This window comes from Rhipicephalus sanguineus, chromosome 5 (assembly GCF_013339695.2).
Source record: "Rhipicephalus sanguineus isolate Rsan-2018 chromosome 5, BIME_Rsan_1.4, whole genome shotgun sequence".
Lineage (NCBI taxonomy): Eukaryota > Metazoa > Arthropoda > Arachnida > Ixodida > Ixodidae > Rhipicephalus > Rhipicephalus sanguineus.
Window position 1 is genome coordinate 169,379,095 of NC_051180.1, and position 20,728 is coordinate 169,399,822.

At 46.3% G+C, this 20,728-nt stretch overlaps 1 protein-coding gene across 1 annotated transcript in view; it reads left to right on the forward strand.

Annotated features, from left to right (window-relative positions):
- Positions 1-16,158, forward strand: part of LOC119395085 (sodium/hydrogen exchanger 10-like) — a 72,779-nt gene extending 56,621 nt beyond the window's left edge. Inside the window, exons 16-20 of the mRNA XM_037662377.2 lie at positions 40-219; positions 6,576-6,713; positions 11,443-11,640; positions 13,005-13,142; positions 15,939-16,158. Of these exons, the coding sequence (XP_037518305.1) occupies positions 40-219; positions 6,576-6,713; positions 11,443-11,640; positions 13,005-13,142; positions 15,939-15,992 (708 nt within the window). The 3' untranslated portion in view covers positions 15,993-16,158. The remainder of the gene's footprint in view (positions 1-39; positions 220-6,575; positions 6,714-11,442; positions 11,641-13,004; positions 13,143-15,938) is intronic.
- Positions 16,159-20,728: the final 4,570 nt, after the last annotated feature.

The following is a 20,728-nucleotide window of genomic DNA, read 5'->3' on the forward strand; positions in this document are numbered from 1 at the left end:
TTACGTTTTGACAGTGAAATAGTGTCGGTCTCGTTGCAGGTCGAGGGTGACGTGGAGTTTCGTAGCGACGGCGCGCTGCCGAACTCTTCGTCCTCGCTGTTCTTCTTCAGCGACGACTACTTCGAAGACTATCTCGGTGCTCCTGTCACGCTGGGCACCCTCGGCCTGGTCTCGGAAGAGCCTACTGTCACGCGCGTCACAACCGAGACGCCCGTCAATGTGAGCATAAATCGTGCATTGTAAAGAATCACTTCGTTCGTCATTACGTATGCTAACGTGGCGGCACTATCGGGCTGCTTTCCCTGGGAAAACAGTATGTCTATCCTTCCGCTACGTAACGCTGTACACTCAAAAAGAAATATTCTCGGGAGCACGAGTTTGCTCCGAGCCCGCACTACGGCGGTCATGACAGGAAGACAGTGCGGAGCGCGCGATAGCAGCGTTGATAAAAACGGCTACAAGGACGAGCATAGCGTCACAAACGCATGTGCAGCGTTTGCGGCGGTTTTCAAAGGAACACCGCGTGCGAACACGTCAGCGCCGCCACTCAGTCAACATTTCAATAGTGCATGCAGCGACGTCAGTGTGGTTGTCGCGCTATATTTTTGCCAACTGAATATCGCGCCTCCCACAGGCGCGTTCGGGGGCGTTTGTCCTCTTTCGGGCAAGTTCTTTCGTTCCACCTGCAGCATGGAAATTTCCACACTCGAAGGCAACAAGGACGCACACGCGGCACTCTCGTGCAGCTCGTTTCGCTTCTCTCGAATATTACAGATAAATAAATGGACAGGTTACTGCTGCTTACATTGCGTCTGAAGATTTTTTTGCAGACACGAATCGGTAGAAACAATGTCTCCACAAACAAGTAAATAGTACCATTTCTCGCCGCAAATGCCACCAGGGGCGCTTGCTTCATGGCTGTGAGTTGTACGTCGAGAGCGCGTTGAAAGTGAATGCGAGACATTGTAGTTCGCGTGATGATATAACATTTAGTTCTTGGCGCGTGTGTGCATAGTCTGTGCGATTAAGCTCATAGATGAATCGTGCCGCTCACTGGTGTTGCAGCTTGAGCACTGCTCCTCGGCAAGAGCAAACGCGGTGGGCGAACCCGATCTTCACCGCGAGCGTCTGTCAATCAATCTGATTAACGCGCGAACTCAGGTACAAACTCGTTGATTCTGAAAAGGACCAAGCTCAACTCGTGACTGTCGTAGGGCCGGTGTGACTGTCAAGCGCTTCATGCGGTGGACGCTAAGCAGCAGTTTCTTTGCATGTAAAGTAATTTGGTCCGCTTGCACTAATTGTGCAAGGCTGGTGCCATCGCAGGAGCTTGTGATCCCCCATCTTCTTCTAGCCTTTTGCGTGGCTCGTCTACTCAAGGAGCTCGTCTACTCAGTCTGCTCGGTCTGCTTCGGAGTGCAGACCGCGTCAGTTCGATTAACGTGGTATCGAACAGTTATTATAAATTGGTAATGTTTAAATAACACGAAATAATTACCCCTGTTAAATGAGGGTGTCCTAATTAACATGTGATTAAATAGCGTACAGTGATTAGCGCGATCCTATTTAGCATGATTCTAGTAAGGCCATAATAAGCTTAGTTATAATTAACATGCGTTTAATTAACGTCGTGTTATTAGCATGGTCCTAAATAGCTCGGTATTAGCTTTACACGGCTTCATGTGCATGGCCTTAGTAAGATGTGGATTGATTAGCTCGGTCCCGATGTGACGGCTTAATTGGATTCGTCATAGCATGTACTGACTTCATTACCTAGGCATACCGCCCAGCCAATTAGCTAATCAGCCGGGCGCACGTGCTCGAGGAGCGAGCAGACGATGAACAAGAGGAGGAAGAGGGCGCGCGCCGGCCGAGCAACGCGCTAGCATGTACAGGCCGACCGTGATGATTACACACGTGGCCTCGGCGATTAGCTCCGGCCGCGGTATTGTAAGTCGCTCGGCCAGAGCTAATCTGAGAGGCCACCACGATGCTGATAATTCTAAAGGATACTTAGTGCAGACATTAAACGCTTGAAAATGAGTTTAAGCAGCCCGTATCACTAAAAAATATCGTTAGTAAAAGTTTCCAGCACTTTCCTTGCATGGGTGCACTTCGGCACTCAGAGGAACGACAAACGACAAACACATGAAAGAAGATGCCTCTGGTTTGAAGACACCCCCCCCCCCCCCCCCCAACGTTGTCGACAGCCCTTGAGGTGAAGCCGCGTTTCATCGCAACCAATGAAACGCAGCGCGCGCTGAGGGATGGATTGGAACTTTTCGCACTGTTAGCTCGTTCAAAAGGGAGTGTCGCCAGAGCTGGGAAAGAGCCGGAGTTTTGCCAAACTCGGGCCATCCTGCATAGCACCCCAGGACAGTACATGGCGGGTGCCGTAAGACAGCGCGAACGCAGGCACACAAGAAGAGGAACGAACGACATGCTTTCTGTTCTTGTGTTCCTGTGTTTACATTGTTTTATACCCAACCACCACAAACCAAATCCAAGTAGCGAAATTTAGAGTTTAGGACTGTGCAGTTGCCACAGTAAGTAACCATACTATAAAGGCTGAAGTTGGCTTGATGTTGGCTGATGCCTCGGCTTATTTTGGCGGAAATTGTGGCAAATGTTGATCTACAGTGGCCAGTAATTGAAAAATGTAATTTCCTTTAATGTTTCTGCACTATCAGGAAATTACCATGCAGGAAGTTTCTTCTTAGAGTTAATTATTGCACACGTCCAGCCTGTAGGTGATACCGCATACTACGGCTGCACATCACCGTCAGAGCGTTTGCCAAAAACGGGCTGAAAGAAGCATAATGGTGTAATAGTAGCGCAAAAAAAGACGAAGACAAGAAAGTGAACACCACAAGCGCTTACTCACAACTGAAAGCTTTTTTGCTTGAACAGAAAATATATCTAAACTTGACGCTCGACGAATTCCCGCGCATGCGCATCGTGGGCAAGGCAAAAGGCAAAAACCAGAACAAAAACACACGATGCCCACGATGCGCATGCGCGGGAATTAGTCGAGCGTCAAGTTAAGATATATTTTCTGTTCAACCAATAAAGCTTTCAGTTGTGAGTAAGCGCTTGTGGTGTTCGCTCTCTTGTCTTCGTCTTTTTTTGCGCTACTATTACACCATTATGAATCAGTACCAACTAGCTCGCCTTTCCGTTTTGCTTCACTTGAAAGAAGCAAACAGCGCTCATTGGAGACGGAGGGGTCGCAGCTGGGTTGAGTGAAAACCCTAGAGTCGCGATGGAGACAGCTCCACATCTTTGTGCTCCCGTTTGTCCTATCACATTAGTTCGTGAGTATTATTCACTCCAAGGCACCGGTACGCAAATATCGCTAACACAGAATATCTTAATTACAGTAACAACAGAATGAGTCCTACGAGGGAGTGGTAAATTCTGCGCTCCGAATTGCGCATAGGATGCACTCATGTGATAACGTTTCCCCGTAGAGTTCACCAAAGTTCGTTCAAGACTTACAAACTATTAACGCGAAGGCACAAGTTTGATGCCTTCGCTGCTGCCTCTGCGCCCAGCTAAACGTCCTGCGCCGTTAGATGCGAAATGAGAACGTTAACCCAAATTCCTTTAGCCCATTTAAAAGATTTGATCTATCGACGGTGATTTTCACCCACATAGCTCTGATATTAAGCCCACCAACATGAATGTCCAGAAAACGCTGTTGGTGGACTCATAATATATTTTTGGCACTTAGAGACGTAGTGTTAAAAATGGGAGTTCCCAACACCACGCTAGTAGGGAATATCGCATGTTGTAACACTGAATGGTGCTAAGTAGTCTACAACAATCAGGCGGACAAAAACAAGGACAAGCAATGATTTCCCACAACAGGAAAGCAGGGCTATAGTCTCCATACGCTGGCGATTCGTTGGTTTACTTCCCACTATTCACCCCTTCAGAACGTTTTAAAATACTCGCATTACTCGTTCAGCACGTTTCAAAGTGCTCGAAAAGCGCGTTTTGACATATTCCGAATTGTGTTGCCTAATGTTGACTATTACAGTTACTTTGTAGCGAAGAAAAGAAGGGCGAAAGAAGGAAGTTCAAAAAAGTACGTAAAACAAACTGTGACCCCTCTTCTTGTGTGAACGTATTAAATGTTGTTGTAACTTTTAAAAGGTGCTAAGATATAAAAGGCCTGGCCTAAATTGATTAAGTTGACCGTAAATTGTGGTCACGGCTGTGTCAACAAATAAGGCGATTTCTTTTCTAAAACAGTCAAGTCCACTTTAGGCGGAACTGAGAAAAATGCAGTTGTGTGCTCCTGAAAATATGGACAAGCCTGCTCCAACAATATTTTGCCAGTGTGTTCATGTCACCTAAATACCTGAAACATTTACTACAGTTAAAATGTACATAGTCCACTATGCTCGGTAGTCACGAGTACAACTTGGATTTGACGCTTTTAGATTAGAAAATATCGTTTGGGCTTTAGCTGGGAACTCAAAACAAGAGTAAATTGGAGCGAGTGAACTATGCAGCAATGCTTTGCGACAAAAATAGCACCAGCCCTGAGCTTTCGTCGGTGCCATCTTTTGCTGCATGAGCGTAAAGGGGATGACTTGACTTGTAGAGCGAGTGGTCCATCCTGGCAACAGGCGTACCCTTCTGGACTGTCCGCAGCGTTTTTTTTTTCACCGAAGCTGTTTAGCAAATCGTTCCTTTTCCGGTGAACCAAAAAACTGTCATCATAAATGAGGATGTGTCACAGAAATTCGGTAAATCCCACTACTAACCACTGGTCTACTAAAAATGAAGAAGGCAATAGTTAGTTAGCCCAACAACAAACGAGTGTGGAGCGACGACGGCGAGCTGATGACCCTCAGTACGTACAACGAGAGAATACTAGGGAACGGGAAAGGCAACGGCGGCTGCGAGAAGAGCCCCCAAGCGATAGAAAGCCTACGCCAACGACGACGTGCCCGTAGATCTCTGAATGCTCGAACACACGTACGCGTTGCAGCGCGTCAACGCGTGCCGTTTTGACGCGGCGCCGCGCCGTCTCCCTATGGAGAGGGAGGGCGCGCAGCTTCGCTTAGCCGCGCGCCCTCTCTCCCCATAGGATGAGGGCGCGGCGCCGCGTCAAAAAGTCACGCGTTGACGCGCTGCAACGCGTACGTGTGTTCGGGCCTTCATGAGGGGTGCGCACGCTTGGTTTCATCGCGCGGTTCTCTCTTTGGACTTTGGACATGCGTGTCGTGTCTGTGACTGTCTGTGGTGTAACTCGAACCTCTCTGTGCTGAGAATCAACGTAGAAACAACCTAGCATCACCTAGCTAAAGCCTAGCAACGATTTAAAAGCAACTTAGAAACAACCAGACTAGTCTTCAGAATCGTCCAGTTTCACTGTTTTAAGCCTTGCGCGGCTTAGGGGAGGCTTCACCAATTTTTTTTTCTTGTCATCAATTCTATTGCCTCTAAAAATGATTTAGCGCTTCTTATTCTTACCTTATTCATAGCTGGTTTCGTGCCTATCCGCTTGGGATCACTTCTCAATGGAATATACCGGTGCCGAATGTCTTCATTTTTGTTGACTTCCATCTCAGTTATACCGCCTTGGAGCGAAAGAAGGGAATGGCACTGTAGCGCGAAACTTGCAGAAAGAAGTAGGAAAATCTGCCTCTTAGTCTTTTTATTCGAGGTTTGAGCTACAACACCATGTCCTTCAATAAGTAGCGACTCGCCCAAGAAAAAAGTAATTGTGGAGAAAAATCGCGGTAAGAAAGCAATTAGGTCTCAACTGAAACAGATTGTAGGCGGCCATGTCGGTAGTTTTGGTCACGAAGTGTTGACGCAGCGCCGGATGAATGGAGCTGGCTCAGTTTGATTCAAACAGGTGGACGATATGGTTCATTTTTCATTCGAAGCTGAGTTTTCGAATCCACATTAAGTTGTTATTAAAGTGAGAAACAATTAGGTGTGCGTTGAGCTCCCGTGAAATGTAGCCAGGTCTCGGTTTCTGAATTTGACAGCTACAAAAAAAAAGAAAAAGAAACACCGCCTCAAATGCTCTTGTGACGTTCGATATTTCAGGTTTACTACGTTTTCTTAAAGAACCTTCCCAGTCTGTCACACACTTTCTGGTAAAAGTGAAATAGCGGAAAATGCAGTTTTCTACGATAATATTTACGTAAGTCCATAATGCGGAAGGATAGTTGACGCCGCTGTTTGAGAGGAATTCGGGCCTTGATATCACTACAATAACTTCTGTAATTATTTCTTGCATACGAGAGCAAAAGTTCACGGAAGAAAACGAAAATTGTGCCCTTTTTTATATTTCTGGAGATCGAAATCTTTTACTCGCTGCATTAGATAAAAACAATGTCAAATACGTATGGCATCTTACCAATATTGTTTAATAAGAACGATGCGCCCTGTAACAGTGACCTATTTGCTACATTTTATAAAACGGTAACGGTACCGACAAGCCATCACTCTTGAAAATTCTTACAAATACATTACAAATGCATAGTTGTGCTACAGTTTCGGTGGTGCCTGTGTGTGCCTACTCCTAAAAGGACTCTTTTCGCGCCCAGGCATATATCATCCCTCGGAGTCGCGTCGCAGAGGCGATACAGGTATTTACCAAGCCTCCTACGTTCCTGTACCAGATCTGGTACTACATCGCCAACGTATTCGGGGTGCTCATCCTGCAAACACAGACCAAGTACCAGGTGGGTGGTAAATGAAAATTAGAGAACATTTCAAACTCTGTTATTGTTCGCAGGAGAAGGGATAGCATTTGCGAGAAATAACTCGGGCATTCCTGCCAGTTTTTCTGCCGCCTTTAATGTCGAGCGAAGCTCTAAGATACGCAGGAAGGCTGAAATTGTGGAATCTGGATGAGTTCATGTTCTGGTCTTTTGTTCACGAAAAAAGCGTGCTTCTTTTTGAGGAGTTTTGTGAACGTGTAATGGCGCACGTTTTGCACGCTCCTGCGTTGCGAGCAAAAGCTCAACGTTGACACGTAATGACCCACCTCTACTGAGGTACATAATTGATATATGTAATTGATAAAAGCTATGCAGGATAATTAAAGCTAAGTATTCTGAGTAGCTCCGTACGACTACTAGGAACATTCTCACGGTGTTACAGCGCAACAAACTGAGTAGGACAGCTGAGCAGCTCAGAAAAAGGTAACCGGAAGCTGAAGAACGCGCAAGACACGCAGCAAGGGCAATTAAATTAGAAATAGGAAATTCTTAACCAAACAGCATTCGCTGTGCGTAGCGCGTTCCACAGCCCTCTCTTCTTTCTTTTGAGCAGCTCGGCCATTATACTCTCCTTGTGGCGCCGTACAACTTTGAGACTGACATGTCAACTTCCTCCATCGGCAGCACTAGTGCTAACAACATACAGTTGGTCATCTCTTGGTCTGTCATATAACACATGGAACGTCATATAAGTAGAGACTCTCGGTTCCGTGGGCATACTTAAGATATGAAAATGCAGAGCAGTTACTATCTCAATAGCCATAGTTCATTTTCTTGTGAAGCGAACTGTTACCATTAAATTGTTTATAGGAACGAAAGATGACTTTCAACGTTTCATGGGCGACTTGTAAATGCTAGATGTGGCAAGAAAATTTGATGAGTCAAATCGGGGGGTTTCAAACACGTGGCACGCGGGCCTCATGTGGCCTGTTGCTAGCGGCCAGGCCCGCATATGAATGTGCTTCTCCCATATTTTTTATGTTTTGAATAAGTGTGTAATGGGCTACACAGGTATGACTGGCCTAGAGCATCTTTTTCGGAAGGCACCCCCTGCCGTCTTGATACATAACCGTAAAACAGGTGTATTTCCAAATCGGCGTCAGCATTTTAGTAATTTTGGAGACGGTTATCGATATTTTGTTGAAATCCTGGCGCCAAATACCCTTCAGAAATGACCCTACATGAGATAGCGGAAAGCTCTTTCAAATGGCAACGTTAGTTGGCATTTCATACAAACTACGTCACCCCACGTCCACTCCTACCTTCTTCAATTTTTTTTGACAAGATAAGGCGCGCACACGAACACAGACACTAGAAGAAAGACGCAAACAGAGGCGCTGACTCGAAACTACGATTTATTGGAAAGGGAAGCTTACATATAAAAGTCCACTGTCACATGATCTTGCTACTCTCGCCCGGGGCAGAACTGACTAGCGACTCGTAGTTGCGAGTCAGTGCCTGTGTTGTTTGCGTCTTTCTTAGAGTGTCCGTGTTCGTGTGCGCGCCTTATCCTGTCAAAATGAACAAGTACCAACTAGACAAATTAGCCGTGCTTCTTCACTCTCCCTGGCATTTGCGGGACTAATTCCCTCCAGCTGAACTAATTCCCACCAACTGAACTGAGTTTGAGACCCCTGCGTTAGCAAGGTCGGATTTACTTGGGGAACGGCACCATGCGTCCGATGATCCCTACTTCAGCAGTAATCGAGAGCTTATGTTGAGATTAGAGGTAAGCGACAGCGAACGCATTACCTGCAGCGCTGAGGTTACGCAGCACCTCGAGAGCGTAAAATAACGGAAGAAATTTTATCGCTTTGATTAGGCCAGGTACCGGGGGGCAGTCGTCAAGTAGAATATAACTCGCGATGGTGGCGATCATGCGCAGATGAATTTCAACTAAAGCGCTTACGATATAACGAAGACCGCAGTAGAAGATTTAAGAACAGAGGGCTCATAGACTCAAGCGTGTACAAGATCACCGTGAGGCAGTGCTGTCTCAGACCCCACAGTGTGCGGCCCCTTACTTAATTCAAGGTGGTTTTGTACAGTGCGAAGCAACGTAGAGCAATGTGACCAGCCGAGTACGCCTATGTCACAACATGCCCTTGGCATGACTTTATGTACTTGCATTGTCAGCGTCGTAAAAAAGGGTCATCCAATTGTACATTTAGTACGGTTATCGAAATATATTATTGCCATATTCATACTAATACTGATAACCAGGACACTCACATTCGCGTTTTGTCTTGTAAAATAAAGGCTTAAAGGATGATTCCGAATTGACTCGGTGAATGGGTCCATTAAATTCGGGGATTAAGCGGCGTACAGCCAAGGTTTGTTTAGAACGTCAACGTTGCGATAGCAGTATATTGTACTTCAGATACACGACACATTCATTCATGTAACGTTAATACATGTACCGATACATGCCTTGCTAAGCGTATCGTGCTACAGCTGCAATACACCTCCTAGAGAATATAAGGTAGTCTCTAAAAATTAGTTTCTTGCGTCTTCGATACTGTCAAGCACTGGAGGTATGTCTATGGGGAGGGAGGGGGATGATGACCAAATTCAAGGTGGCTCGGGCCGATATTCTTAGTCTGGTGATTAGCAAAGCACGAGCATAAATATACACCCTCGCATTTCTGAGCTGTGTGAGCGCCACCGAAAATGGTTTACACATTACCCGAGAGATGGCGCAATTTTCTCGCCGATGATACATGGAGGTACAGGAAGAAGCCTCGGCAGCAAAAGGAAAGAGGAATGCTGCAATAATAAAGCACACAGCGTTTTGGGGAAACAATAGGTACGAGGTGCTTCGAGGTCTGTGGAAAGGTGTAATGGTTCCGGGGCTTGCTTTTGGGAACTCAGTGGTGCGCATGAGGGCAGAGGTGCAATGGGAAATGGATATAAATCAAAGGACTGTGGGACGCCTCGCGTTGGGTGTTCACGGGAAGACGGCAAATGAGCCTGTAAAGGGCGATATGGGATGGGCAGGTTTTGAGGCGAGAGAAGCTCAGAGCAAAATAAGGTTCGAAGAAAGGCTAAGGAATGTGAAGGAGAGTAGATGGACAGAGAAGATGTTCCGTTATTTTTATAGGAAGAGCGTGGACACACAGTGGAGAAAAAGAACTAGGAGGCTCACTAGTAAATATACGGCTGGTAGTGTAAGCAGTATGTCAATAAAGAGCGTTAGGCGAAAAGTCAGAGAGGCGGAGAGGATTTTCTGGACGGCAGCTATGGAGAAAAAACAGGCTTTGAGTAACTATCGAAAGGGCAAAAATGAAATAAGGAGGAAGGCATTTTACGACAATTCAAGGGGAAGCGCTTTACTGTTTGAAGCGAGATCGGGTTGTCTTAGAACGCGTAGTTATAAAGCGAGATTCAGTAAAGAAGAAGAACAATGCACAATATGCGGGGAAGATAAGGAAACGGCGGAGCATGTTCTGATTGAATGTGGAGATATCCACCCAGGTGTACGTTCGGGCACGGGCCTACATGAAGCCTTGTGTTTTAGGGACAACAATGTAAAGCTGAACCCACCCGCGATTGAAATAAGTAAGAGACGGTTAGAGTATTGGTGGCAGAAAATTAGAGAGAAAGGACAAACATAAATATTGGGAAAAAAATAAGGACAGTCTGCCGTAAAGGACAGAAAACTGGGCTGAAAATTAACGTTTTTTTTTCCTGTAGTAAAATAGATTTTATCGAAGTAGAGGCATTATGCCAACATACAAAAAAAAGGAAAGAGATTTTTTTTGTTGAGCCAGGTGGCACACTTGTCACCGCCCCATTATAAAGGGGAGGCTCATAGCATCCATCCATCCATGATAGCCGATGAGTTCGCTTCGACGTTTCTCCAGCGCAACTGCGCGTTCATCACGTTCTTGCTTCCACGCACTTCGCGTGTCGTCGCAACTCCGGCGAAAGAGCTTGAGCAAAACGCTGAAGCGACGTCTTCGCGAAAACGAACAGCGGCTCAAGGTCTCATTCGTTCTGAATGCAGCCACCGCCGGTGGCGGTGGCTGCATTCAAGCTCACGGAGCGTTCACGCCAAGTGCAACAGCGGCGCCGAGCAGAGTGTCTTGTTTTGTGGTGTAATTGCACATGCGGCAGTGGCTGCTATCGCTCTATAAACTCGGTTTAACCGTGTTCAACAACGACATTTTACTTGCTTATAAAGGTCAAACTTCAGAATGGTGTTCCACGCACAAAGACCCTCCCTGCACCCCTAAAACAAGAAAGGGTGCACTAGGGGGGCTGCGCAAAGGAGAGCACCCATTTGCGAAATTTTAGGAAAAACAAGGGTGCATAAAGGGTGTTTTGATATGCGATCTACCCATGTGGGTGTCGTTTTCTTGGTGTGTAGAAGGCACACTTTAAGGCAAGAACAGAAAAGTGTATGTCTGCCACACAACAACAATGGGCATCAATCTCGCGTACTTGCGTGATCGCCACGCGCACGGTTCTTCCAGGTCACGAATGGTATGTGGTTATCAGCGTGGTATAGAATTCTTCACAGGAAAGTAGCGAACATACTGGTTTTGAGAAATGAAAGGCAAGCAACCCAGATGACGATTATTGTTGTAAGGCAGAAAGACGCCCCTAATGTTCCCGTTTGCCTTAAAGTGCATGGGTATGAGATTGTCCCACTGACTTTGACGTCACCTTGCACTCGTCGTCCCAACAGACTTGGCCCGTGGAGAAAATAAAACTGCGCCTCAGTTCATTCCTCCTCCCGGACCTGTCCAGCGCTCACGATTTTCTGGTGAGCCCAGACATCGAGGACATCCTTCTCATTCAGGGCACGCTTATCGACGTCAACCTGGGTGACCTCTACGTGGCACCCGCTTACATTCCTCGGACAGTAAAGAGGTTCGTTTTTCCAGTGAGTAGCCACATTTACATCCTAGTAAAGAATAATGGTGCTTGGATTATTTTAAGGTGAGCGGTACCACAAGTTAAAATCGGGAACGTTTTACTCTGGCCGACTTGCGCCCGTATTGGCCTTGACGGAGATATGGTGCGTCTGCAGGAATGGATCGAGACGGGTAGGCTGAGAGAGGAAAGAGTGAGGCGGCGGCGCTTACCAGCATCGGCTGTTGTTGTGAGCTCATATAATTTTATTGTGTAAAACGAGAGGCGTAACATTAAGAGACAACAATACAGCAGGATTGGTTAGCGATGAAACAGGGGTAGCTAACATTATGGCTGACACGAAGAATATGCAGAACTGGAAAGGCCACGGAGGCGATGCACAGATAACCGATGGTCAATTAGAGCGACGGAAAAGACGCCATCGGATGGGAAACGTAGCCGAGGATGACAGAAGGCTAGATTTAGGGAGGAAATCAAGACGTTTGCAGGCATAAAATAGGGTCGCATAGCCTGAAAAAAGATGATTATTATACGTAAGCCGATATGAGTGTTGTACTTCGAAGATATTTAGCGTGAGCGCAATACACAACCTCATGAGGCTTTGCGAAATCCGACCTTTTTTTGCGAGAGCAAGCGAGTTTTCCGAGACATGACGAGAGCCCACAAATCCTCCCAAGAGCGAGTAGGACTTAGCGAGAGCTCGTGGTGGCGTCCCTTGGAATGATCATGTGGCGCATTTTGCGATGATCGCTTTCGGGTGACATTTCCGCTTTGCGTTTCGTACTCTCGCGTGTCCAATGAAAGAAGCGACTACTTACCTGCTTTTCCCGTGTGAGCCAGTCAGCGCGCATTGAAAGCGATAATATTGCAAAATCTACAGATTGATTGCTCAGTGTACGGTCCCTTGTGTGTGGGTTGCCAATAAACACTGCGTAATAAATAAAGTGTATAGTATTCGTGTTTAACTTTACAAGGCAGGATATGTCACGTAGGATGCCGTAGTGTGGCTCTTGAAAGACCCACATTCGGTTCTTTCGATTTCCTCTACGTTTTAGCGTGTCGGCGCTCCTTCATTCTGCCGTTACACAAACTTATTGACCGGCATTCGCACCCACGAAGTTGAAATTGCTACGACGCCACCACGGCGGTTATACCGAGCTTTAGGACTGGCGTAGTAAAATGCGATGAGAGTTCATTATTTATAAATGCTTGTGACGTTGAGGTACAGCAAAGGTGAAGCAGCACTCTCCGCTTTCCATTCTGGCTATTTCAATAGTTCCTAGGAGCTTGTGTACCAGGTACATTATTTATTACTACGACGCTTGTTGGGCTTTGGAAGGTTATAAGGCGATCATTTCTTCGCTCCGTTTCCAGGGCGATTTTGCGACCCGGCCCCGACCGGTTATAGTCGTTATCTCGAACAAGCAGTACAAGCTGCCTCTGGAATTCGACTGGCTTCGTCGGATACCGACCGAAGAAGAGCGGAACGCCGAGATGGAGGCCAGTCGCCGCGTAAGTAAAGAAGGCGCTAGCACTGCCCTTTCTTTTAGCACAGCCGCTCGATTTAATTTGTATGGAGACTCGCTCTGTTGCGCTAGCTCGGCATCGCAACCACTTCGCTGATCATGACTGCCTCTCTCTACCTACAATCGAGGACAAATCAAGTTTGAAAAATATTGCAAAGTACGCAAAGCTCACATCTGCGTGAAATCAAATGTCATTAATACCAAAATAAGACGAACTCACAATCCTGGCCGAGTGAAAGGGATAGTATACGAAGTTGTCTCGCAAGCGTCTTGCGCATATAACGTCGTGGGAATCTTGCAGCTTTTTCTCTGTGATACGCGTATATAGGAGTTTAAAAAGTGATGTGACATTATCGCCACTTCTGACCGCAAAAAAGTGTAGCATCATGTTTATCGCCTAGCAAATATATTTATCTCTAAAAGAAACCCTGAATACTGACCACAGTCAGTTAAGAAAATGCTCTTTGACGAAAAGTAAAGGTTCATGCTAGGAAAATACATTTAAATGTATGACATTAAACCTACGTGCCCAGTTATGGTGACATAATCATAACAGAAAAATCTTGCAACTCGCTTTCCAGTATAGGACTAGCCTTTTCTGACAAGTTCTTTCGTTATGTTATGCGAGTTCGCCAGGATCGTACCGTATTTACTCGAATCTAAGCCGACGTTTTTTTTTTTTTTTGAAAAACGATGTGCGAATGTGGGGAGGGGGTCGGCTTTGATTGGAGTACGAAGACTAAGTTTTTTTTTCTGGCCTTGTGAATTTCGGGGGTCGGCTTAGAATCGGCGCCGGCCTAGCTTCGAGTTAATACGGTATATAATACAGTGCTCCTTTTTTTTTCTGGACGGTTCTTTTAGTATTAATGTGTTAACTGATACTATCTGGTGCACCTAAGGTCACCATCAAACTAGTTATACACTGGTCAGGCAGCTTCTATGGCCATTCATTGTAATCTATATGAAACTAAGTATTTGCCTTTGACCAAGCTTTTATGTAATTTCGAACAACGCAGAACTTTCACGGTATGTCACTGAAGATAGACATGTACAATTCACAGGAATTTTAATGCGGATGGCGACATAGTCAATCTCAGTCAATCTCAGTCAATCTCAGGACGCTTGAGCTTTGCCTCCAAGAATACAACACGGTAGCGTATTCGGGCCTCTTGCGCATCACATTCAAGCGTGCCGCAAGCAAAAGGGATGTTTGTGCGTGTAATATCGACCGTTTCAGTTATTCCTAAAATGCCTACAGCTAGTACAGTTGCGAAGTGCCCACTACGCCCTAATTCCTTTTGTATATTGGTGAAGAATCCGTTACGTTTCCGTAAGGCGCCACGCGCACATGCGCAGCCGTACACTTCGCAATGGGTGGGCAGATTTAAACCGCCCACTCCTGGCGCCATTCACATGTTGTGCCGCCTGGTGCGATTCTACAATTCTGCGGCAAAATATTACATGAGTTAAGGAGGCTCCTCCCATTACATGGCATTCTTAATAGCGTTTTTTACGAAGCAGTTTCAAGCACTGGTGTGGCTTCATTGCAGAATACCTGTTTGCCACGCAGAAGGCCTGAGTTTGATACTCACTCGGAGCGAATATTTTTATTTAGGTATTTGCTTTTCTAACGAATTTTTGCACACACACAACGCCGATTTTTCCCTCACAACCAACGACGCCGACGCCGACGCCAGAACTTCTGCGAAACGAGCTCTTTAACGCTATCGCGTTAAAAATTGTTTCACCCTTACTTATTCTATTTGACACGCCAGCCTATTTTAAGAAACGTCTCCTGTCCATTCTCTCCGCCCTTCCGACATGTGTTTTTCGCAATTGCTTCATTCTGCCCTTTCACTTTCGTGGTTGGGAGAGAGCGAGCGAAGCATACACACACTGCTCAGGAAGGCAGTTGCTGCCTTGACGAAAACATGCCCACTGGCCTAAACCTTGCCTCCAGCGAGGCACCCTATTCATGGAGTTTAGATGCGAAGCAGCTTATGAACGAAGCCTGTTCCCCCGGCGTCGCGTCGGCGCACCCAGTGCCCCAGCCGATCGGAGCGGCGGGCTCGCGAAGCCGAAGCGAAACGGGCGCGTTGACATCGCATTCTCAAACTTCAAGCTACAATCTTTGCAGCAAGAGCCATTAACTTTATACTTACGGACCACAAGGCCGTTATACTCAAGGGAAAAGGTTCCCCTGAGCTTAAAGTTATATATGACGAGTAACAACGTCAGAGGAACCTCGAATAGAAGGACCATGAACAGTGATGAAGAAAATAAAACATTTACAGAAATCAAAGTCGACTCGTGGCTGCTTCGCATACTACTCAGGGTTCCCTTTACGGGGAGATGGTGAGACCTTTTAATCTATTAAGGCCTACATCTTCCCCTAGACTTTGGTTTTGCTTAAACGTGGGTGTGTTAAGATTTCAACAAAATGAAAACACTTCCAGACGTTTGCACCGCCAACTAATGTTTACTGTCGTTTTTTTTTCCCGCTACAATACTCGTTATTATTCATTTCTACGTTTGTCAAGTCCTTTTTTTCATTGCCATCGATTGAACTGTTCTTGCAAGTGTGAAATATGATGATGCCCAACAATTATTTCTCTTTCACTGCCTCCATTTTATTCACAAACACACGGCCTCATAACTTTTTATACCACGTTTCATTTTTCCAAAAATACACGAGAATAACACGGGGCTGCTTAGCACGGATTTCTACTGTTCCGTAAATCTGTTGTGCAGTAACGAAGTGTACGTAATTGTTTTCGTGCAGGGAGACATCGGAAGGGAGCCGAGATACCTGAACAGGCGCAGAAACACGGACTGACGTGTGCAGTCGTCCAGCGTGGGACGTCCGCTAGAAGTCACATATAATTTTATGCTTTGCTTTTCAACACAATCTTGAACATATGAATATGAATACATATGGGGCGTCATGTTTGCCCCGTACAAACGTTTGTTGTGTGTGTTTGGACCTCTCGTAATCGCGCCGTCTCTGCATTTTTTCTTATCTTGATTGATGTTATTCTGATATCTGCGCAGTGTTGACTCGCAGCTATACGCGGCCTATATTCTGTTCCAATATGGTGATACATCATACCGTATTTACTAGATTGTAACGCGACCACGATTGTAACGCGAGAGGTGATTTTAAGTAGCAAAAATCTGAAAAATAACTCTTACATTCGAGTAAAAATGGTAATCGAGGACCAGGGTATGGTATCAACGCGAAATATGTGGGAAACCCGTAAATGCAGAAGGCATAGCCATGAACTCTAGTTAGTCATGTCCATCTGCGCTCAAAATTTCGACATGGTTGCCGTATGAACCTTAGGGTAAAATCTTACACGCGAAGAAGCTAAAATTGATTAAGGTAGTTTAAGGGCGAAGTGCAGGTGATTGTTGCGATTGCTGTGTTGAGACTTTAGAAGGTCATCAAATTGCTGCGATTGCAACAAATTTCGATACGTACTAAGTGGACCGTTTTAATGCAGGAATACCAAGAATTAGAAAAAAATAAAATTCTTGGTGTCCAGACGACAAAATCATTGTATTATGATGCACGCCGTATAGAGGACAGCGGGAGTCAGTTTGACCATCTGGGGTTCTTTAATCGGCATGGGAAACGGTTACGGCCTTCTTCGCAATTGGATCCATAAGGTTGTCGCTACAGTGGCGGAGAAAAGAGGACACTTGTGTCCGTTTTTTCGCGCATGATATCGCTGCTGGCTTTCATGAAGGCGGTAGGGTGGGGAGAGCGTCTGCTGCGCTCGGTGGCGGGAACGACTGAGCGAGTGAGTGTGCGGCGCGCGCAGCGCAGGAAGAGGGAGACAGGTGGGAGAGGGGGTGTGAGCGGTGAGGCGGCGGGGACCTTCGACGGCGGCGACAAACCGCCCCGCGCTGGTTGGTGAGACCGTCTGCTACTACCTTCGACAAACCTCCCGTAGTGCGCTAGAATAGTGGTTGTCATTTCACAATCCGCGATAAAAGTGGTGAAAGTGAAGACGACCATTATAACCAGTTGCGCACAGAGCTTATTTATTTTAACCTCGAATTTCTCGTGTGCTGGAACCAAACCGCTCAAGGCCTAAGCATTTCCTCTTAAATCACCGGCCACTGCAACCTAAAACGATGCTTAAGAGAAGGGAGCTTCGACGGCGCGGAGGAATGCGGGCCTAAGGAGCTTCGCTCCTAATAAACAAATGTGCCATAGAAATTCGGTAAATCCCACTACTCACCAGACGTCCACTAAAAGTGAAGAAAATAGCCGAACAACGGGTATGTGCCAAAGAAATTTTGCTGCCTCTCAGAAAACTTTCATCATAGACGGGTATGTACCACAGAAAGTAGGTAAACCCCACTACTCACCACTGGTCTATTAAAAGTGATGGATGGATGGATGAATAAACTTTATTTCGGTCCCTCGGAACGCGCCCTAGCACGTTGCGGGCCGCTCCCACGTCGGAACAGAAAGACCAAGTCTCTCTGCTGCGTCGCGGGCCCGTTGGACTGCCCATAGTTGTGCTTCGAGTCCGGAGCTTGTAATAGCTTCTTCCCATTTTGACGGCGTGATGACTTCGCCGCCGTGTAACGCGGGGCACCGCCCAGAGCATATGTTCGAGATTAGCGATATCTGCGCATAATGAACATGCATTAGTTGGCTGTACTTCAGGATAGCAAGTGTTATATTTAAGCAGAGGGAAAGGCACCGGCGGCTGCGGGAAACTATCATCATCATAAAAGGGTATGTACCACAGAAATTGGGTAAATCCCACTACTTATCACTGGTACACTAAAAAGGAAGAAGGCAACAGTTAGTGTAACTAGCAAGGACGACGTGACAGCATGATGGCCAGAACAAGAAGAACGATCGGTTTATTCAGTCACTGATTATATGGGCGCACGATAGCGTGCCGAGAGTATCTGCGCATGTCCGATGCGCAGTCGTGATACAGAAGCCTTGCCGGATACAGTTAGCCCAACACTAGGGAACGGGACAGGCAGCGGCGGCTACGAGGCGAACACGAACCGATGGAAGGCTTACGCTAACAACGACGTGCCTGTAGATCTATGGGAGGGGCGAACGCTTGCTTTGGGCGCGAGTTTGTCTCTAGTTGGACATCCATGTAATGTCTGTGACTGCATGAGAGGTGCGAACGCTTGGTTTTAGTGGGAGTTCTTGTCTCTGGAGTTTGGACATCCATGTCGTGTCTGTGACTGTGTGTGGTTTAACTCGAATCTGACTGCGCTGATAATCAACGTAGAAAGAACCTAGCATCACCTAGCTAAATACTAGCAACGGCCTAGAAGGTACCTAGAAACAGAACTGACATTTGGGCGAGCTGGATTCTGTTAAACATATTGAGTGGATTCAGCGCAATACAACGAGGACAGAGGGAAAGAACGGACACGAACAGCAGCGCTATTCTCACAACTAGCTTTATTAGCGCAGAAACACATATCTTAAAGCACGACCTTTAACCAGATGAACACACGCTGATGACGTCAAACTGAGGATAAAGGCGAAAGTTTAAAGGTAAACCAACCATGAAAAACTCTATCAGGGGACAAAACTAAAACTTTTCTGTCATGCATGGCTATAGAAGGCACGCTTACACAACTAGGGCCTTTTATGTGAACGTAAAGAGCTTCCGTAATATCTCTGGTAGCCTGATCCGCATGCAGAAAAATAGACAGAGTCTGCAAATATCGCTGTGCACCCATGTTCATTCAGTGTCTAGCCATATGTGAATAATAATTGCATACTAATGAGCATTTATGTTCTCGTAGTCTAATATTCAAACAGCGGCCCATTTGGCCTATATAAACGTGACCACACAAGAAAGGCACCTGGTAAACAGCGTACACTCTGCATTGAACTATACAGAGTGGTTCCACAACAACGATCAAATAAGGACCGTTGTTGAAGCAACATCGCGGCAGGATTATCCGAACGCGCGAAAAACTGGTCATGAAGTTACGGTTTTGGGTACATACCTTGCTACCGAATGATCGTGTTGGAAAGATCGCCGAGTTGGAACGAATAAGCGATTGGTTGCACTTAGTTCGTTGCGTCGGCGTGTTTTTTGTACAAGCATAGAAGTCAAAGTTTTCTCCGAAAGTTGAAGCAGTTACAGATATTGTAACGCATCTGACTGCTGGAAAAGGTGAGGCAGTATTCGTAGTTTTTAGGTGCGGAGCACTATAGGGGCTCGGGCTGTCGTCTGCTGTCGTATGCTGTCATCGTCTCACGCCGCTTGCGTAACGCAGGCAAAACACGCGTAGCATAGCCGTCTCTAGCATAGCCATGTATAGGAAGGGGGCGTGAATGGGAAGTGAGGGCGAGGAGGAGTGATGTGAGGGTGAGAAAGATGGAAAGAAGGAAAGGAGAGGTTAAAACATAGCATACTCATGTATGGAGCCACGCAGCAAACCCATGCATAGCATAGGTATGTATCGCAAGGAGGTGGAAATAGAAGTGAGGATGAGAAGAATGGAAAGAGGGAAGGGAGATGATAAAGGATAGCCTAGTCATGTACTACGTCAGGCAGGCAGAATCATTTATAGCATAGCCGTGTATAGCAAGGGAGTGGGAAAGAGATGTGAGTGAGGAGGATGGGATAGAGGAAGCGAGAAGGCAAAGCATATCATAGTCATGTATGACGTTAGGCAGGTAGAACCGTCTAAAGCATAGCCACGTATAGCAAGGAGACGGAAAGAGAACAGAGGGTGAGGAGGATAGAGAGGAGGAATGGGGGTAAAGCATAGCGTAGTCATCTATGGCGTTACGATAGAAAAAGCCAAGTATAGCATAGCCGCGTATACCAAGGGGTGGAAACGGAAATGAGCGTGAGGAAGAGGGATAGGAGGAGGGGAGTGGGTAAAGCACAGCGTAGTCATACACGGCATTAGGCCGGCTGAATCATGCATGCATAGCCGTGTATAGCAAGGGGGCGGGAAAGGGAAATGAGAGTGAGGAGGAGTGATGTGATGTTGAGGAGGATGGTCACGAGAAAGGGAAAGGGTGAAGCATAGCATTAGTCACTTAGAAGAATAGGCTGTTAGGCGTGTGGAAATATTTAGGCATGTGGATAACTAATAATGTTTCTTGGACGACGCACATAGATACTGTTGTTTCAATTTCCTTGCGAAAACTTTTGTTTCCTAGCAATTATGCGGACACTCTCGGCTGGTTTTTGCCGTTGGCGTCGCCGTCAAATAATTTATGTGGCTGCAGCGCTGGCCATTCCTCTTCGCTATAGCACGCTCAAGACTATCAGAAGATTCCAAAATAATCTGAAAGGTTCCCAGACATTACGGCGCGGCTTGCGCAAGGCAGCACCTACGCGTGCAATGGACTAGGTACGAAAAATAACAAAAGAAGCGCGCGTGGCACTACCATAAAATATTTTTTCAATGTCTTCATTGTTGGTGTCTCGATGTTGATACTTTTTTCTTGTTTTTATTATTTCTCCATACTTGTCATCGGCTTCCGAAAATACGACAGCTAGAGTTAGCACATATGTATCAACTGTACACTTTTACACATAGCGCGGTTGTAAC